The sequence below is a fragment of the Pelodiscus sinensis genome, chromosome 10 (genome assembly GCF_049634645.1).
Source record: "Pelodiscus sinensis isolate JC-2024 chromosome 10, ASM4963464v1, whole genome shotgun sequence".
In the NCBI taxonomy this organism is placed as follows: Eukaryota; Metazoa; Chordata; order Testudines; family Trionychidae; genus Pelodiscus; species Pelodiscus sinensis.
In genome coordinates, this window is record NC_134720.1 from 28,761,834 (window position 1) to 28,765,826 (window position 3,993).

At 48.9% G+C, this 3,993-nt stretch overlaps 1 protein-coding gene across 1 annotated transcript; it reads right to left on the reverse strand.

The window, feature by feature from the left end:
• Positions 1-574: 574 nt before the first annotated feature.
• LOC102447501 (disintegrin and metalloproteinase domain-containing protein 21-like) lies at positions 575-3,431 on the reverse strand. The gene has a single exon (XM_014573791.3). It carries the CDS (start codon positions 2,958-2,960, stop codon positions 723-725), a length of 2,238 nt encoding a protein of 745 aa, XP_014429277.2. The 5' UTR covers positions 2,961-3,431; the 3' UTR covers positions 575-722.
• Positions 3,432-3,993: the final 562 nt, after the last annotated feature.

The window sequence follows — 3,993 nt, forward strand, 5'->3', positions numbered from 1 at the left end:
ATTTGCTGTGTGCACTTTTAATATGTCTGCAATTCAGCTGTATAAACACTACATAGTAGAGTATTACTAGAGTATCATCTCATATAATGGCCAAAGGACTGGACATTGGGGGAAATGTCATCACTCACAAGATCTTTCTGAAGAAAACAAAATGTTTTCCATTTCTATTTAAAAAGTATAAAAGCCCATTTTTATTTACTTGTTTTTAAGAGATTCTCACAAGTCCAAAATGCTACATTTTTTATTATTTAACTACAGCACCTTATATTTGGGATCTGGCAATGCCAAGTGAACAATACCTTAAAATAGACTGGAGCTATGTCTACACTATGATGGTTTTGGGAAAAAGGTACGCAAATTGCGCTCTGCAATTTGCATACCTTTTCCCAATACTTTTATCGGAAGAGGCTTTTATGACCTTTGACCCACCTACACTGGGCCAAATTTCAGAAAACCTCCTCTTTCGGAAGATATCTTCTTCCTTGTGGAACGAGGAAGACAGGGCTTCCAAAAGAGTGCATCTGTTCTTCCACAAAAGAAAGGGGAAGAGCAAATGCTTCCCTGGATGTGGCAGAGTTTTTTGGCAGATACCTCTGGTATCCTGAAAACCCCCGGCAGTCTAGACGTACCCTGGGATAGATTCTTTCAGCGACTGCTAACATAACAAGCTCTAAACCTTTGACTTTTAAATTTGTTGCCCTCCTTAGAAAAATTGTTCTGTCTTACTTTTTTGACTTAATGCTGCCTTTTGTTTGGAGGCTCTGTCTATCATTATCAGACACTGCAGCAGTTTGTTTTCTCTGTGTGGCATCTAGCCTTCCAAATAATTTCATCCATCCAATTTTTATAAGTACTGCAACAATGCTAGGAACAATAACAATACTAATGCCAATAACTATCCAAATTATATTACCCGGACTTCTGCTCCTTATATTTATCATAGGCTTAGACATTGGAGCAGGTCCACTGTCAATGCTTCCTCCATATCCTGGCAATTTACAGTCTGGAGGGGCCCACCCATATTTACAGTGGCAATTTTTAGTACTGGTACATACTCCCCTACTGTTGCATTTTTTCTTAGCATCACAATCAAAATTCAAATTCGACACACTTGCACATGTCCTGTTGAGGCAAATTTTCCCATTACCACAAAATGTGCCATCTTTCACTGCTCCAGTATCAACTACATCAATCCCAGCATGATGGTCTGTACCCCAACACCAGATATCACCTATCGGAGTTTGTACAACAGTACTATGTTCCTTCAAAGAAGGTAATTTTTTTACATTTTTACACTGAATCCTTCCACATAAGACATCATTGGTTTTACATCTTTTGTAATTTGCTCCAGTTTCACCACCACAATTGCCAAACCGGTCACCTCGAGTGTTCAGGTTACTGAAACAACTTAAAGGAGCTTTTTGTGCACCTCTTCCAAAGATGTCGGCACACTGTTTATTGTGGTTACGGCAGCGTCCATGATAACAGTAGCCCATGTCTCTGCATGGAGTGCCATCTTGTACATGCACATCGTCTTGGCACAACTCTGAAGTCCCGTTGCAATACTCAGGAAGATCACATTCATCAACAGCTGCTCTACATAGTTTTCCTTTAGCAAGAATCTGACACTTTTTACAGCACTTTCCAAAAGCACAAACTGCATGTGGTTTCAGTTTGCATGTGGACTGACAACATGGGTCTTTTTTGCATTCCAGTTCTGACCCACAGTCACATTCCTCTTTCCTTTCCACCACCTTGTTACCACAGTGCTGCATCATAAAATTTTTGCTGGGTGCTGGGATGTTATATAAGCAGAATCCAGCACCATCACGAAGGAGATTATAATATACTTCATGACTGCAGTCACTGAATTCATCTGTAGTTACATGTACAGCAGCCATGATGCAACCAACAGTTCTTTTACAATGACATTTAGCATAGTCATGATACATGCCAAGATTATGTCCCAACTCATGTGCAACAGTGACTGAAAAAAATGGCACAGAAGCAAAACGCCATGTGACAACAGATGCTGCATCTGTCACAAGGCAGATACCTCCTACATATGCCCGCCCAGCACGCCCTCTGTATGTTTTAGCCATAAATAGCTGTCCAGCATCATGCTGAAGGCGACGATAGAGTACGTCAGTCCGCCACTGGTTAAATTCAGTAAGGGCATTGCCTATATCATTAGGTAGTGTGATGAGATTGTTTTCTGTCCAGATCTCTAGTCCAACCAGGACAACATGCGCTCCCATAGCACGATAAAATGAGTCCACCATATTGATTACTTCAAGGACCTGGCTGGTCAGGTAGCTTTCATTCCTTCTGTGAAGGATGAACTGCTCTTTCTCCACCACCACACAGAACTCAATATACGTGGCATGGGTCCATTTGCGACGTCCAGCTACCCGAGTGGGTGCCATGTCCTGGGTCTTGGTTTCTAGATGTTGCAGCTCCTCAGCAGTTACCCCACATGAGGCAGGCCTGCCCTCCACTTCCCTCATCTGATAGAGGAGGTGCTGGAAAGTGGACGAGGCCTTGACGGGCTCGATCCCGTAGCTCGTCCCCTCGATGCGCAGCAGCCCTCGCAGCCCCCCGGAGCAGGTGCTCAGCACCACCAGGGACCCTGGGGCGCCCTCCACATAGCCCTCGTAGTAGCAGTGGGCTGGGATGAAGGGCTGGCTCCTCACCAGCCCACCCCGCTCATAGGTGAACACAGGGAGGTGGCTGGCCAGGAGCAGGTCCTTGCGCCAAAGCTGAGCAACCAGACGCCGCCCACCCAGCTGCAGCTGGAAGGACACCTGCCCCTCGGCCTCCCGGCCCCCTGCAGGCGCCAGCCGCCGGGGCACCGTTACCTGGTAGCGGGGAAGCGCCGCAGCCCCGCCACGGCCCGCGCTGGGCAGGAGAGACCCCAGCAGCAGGGACAAGCCCGCCCACAGCGGCCCCACCGCCGCCATGATCGCCCGGAGGCGGGAAAGAAACGACGGCGCGGCCTGCCCGGGAAGCGCCTGTAACCGACGGCGGCTGGCTCCCAGCACCGGACATGCCGGGCGCCACGGAGCGCGGGGGCCGCCAGCCCCTCGGGCCAGAGGACTTGGGCTGCGGGCCGGGCCGCAACGTTCGTTATCTCCGCCCGCCCCTTCGCTGCTGCGGTACCGAGCGTAGCGCGAGTGTCGGAGGCCCAGCCCGCGCCCCGGTGCTAGAGCGGGGGGGAGCCTCCGCCCCGGCCAGGGTGCAGGAGCTAACGCAGCCTCTCCCCGGAGCGGGGCCCGGCCAGCTGCGGGAGACGGGAGAGCGCTGCTGCTCTGTGCCGATAGCCCCGCCTTCCTGCAGGGGAAGGGGAATAGTCCTAGTCCCCCCTCCGCCAACAGGAGATTGTCCCCAGCCAGGCCACCCGCCTTTCCTAAAACTAAGACTCTTTCCGTGTTAGAGACCGGAGAAGCCCTTTCGTCCAGGTGCTGTACAAACACAATGTGTATATTACAGAGCACAGACTATACTCCGCCCGGGGGTGGTGCTGTAGTGTGGAAGTTTGACAGAGAGCCTGTTCTCTCCATCACATTTTCCCAAGGCTGTTTGTGGCTGACCTGTCCAGAGCTTTGATTATCACTTCCCTGCTCATATAAAAAAGCTGTGTCATGTTCAGCTTGAATATTAAATGGATTAGTTATCAAGTAATTTAGGGCACCCCAGCCCTTTAAAAACAACCTAAAAACCTAAACACTCGTTTTGGGCTGAGTACAGGGACTAAAGACTCAAAGCAGGACAAGGGCTGACCAGTTTAAGGATTTGAAGGGGAAATAGTAGTAGAAGGGAGGGACGTATAGGGCATCATCAAGCAAACATTGCTGAGAGTAAAAGGAAACAGTAGGAAGAACGAAGAGTAGGCTGAGCATAATGGCAAAGAAATCCAAAAAAGCATTGCATGAAGGAAAATTCTTCCTTCAGCACTAGCGTCTTATCTTCAGTAGCATGGCCTAGTGACCTAGG

Excerpts from the sequence above, each read along its gene's own strand:
- LOC102447501 (XM_014573791.3), bottom strand. The coding sequence starts at position 2,960 with ATGGCGGCGGTGGGGCCGCTGTGGGCGGGCTTGTCCCTGCTGCTGGGG.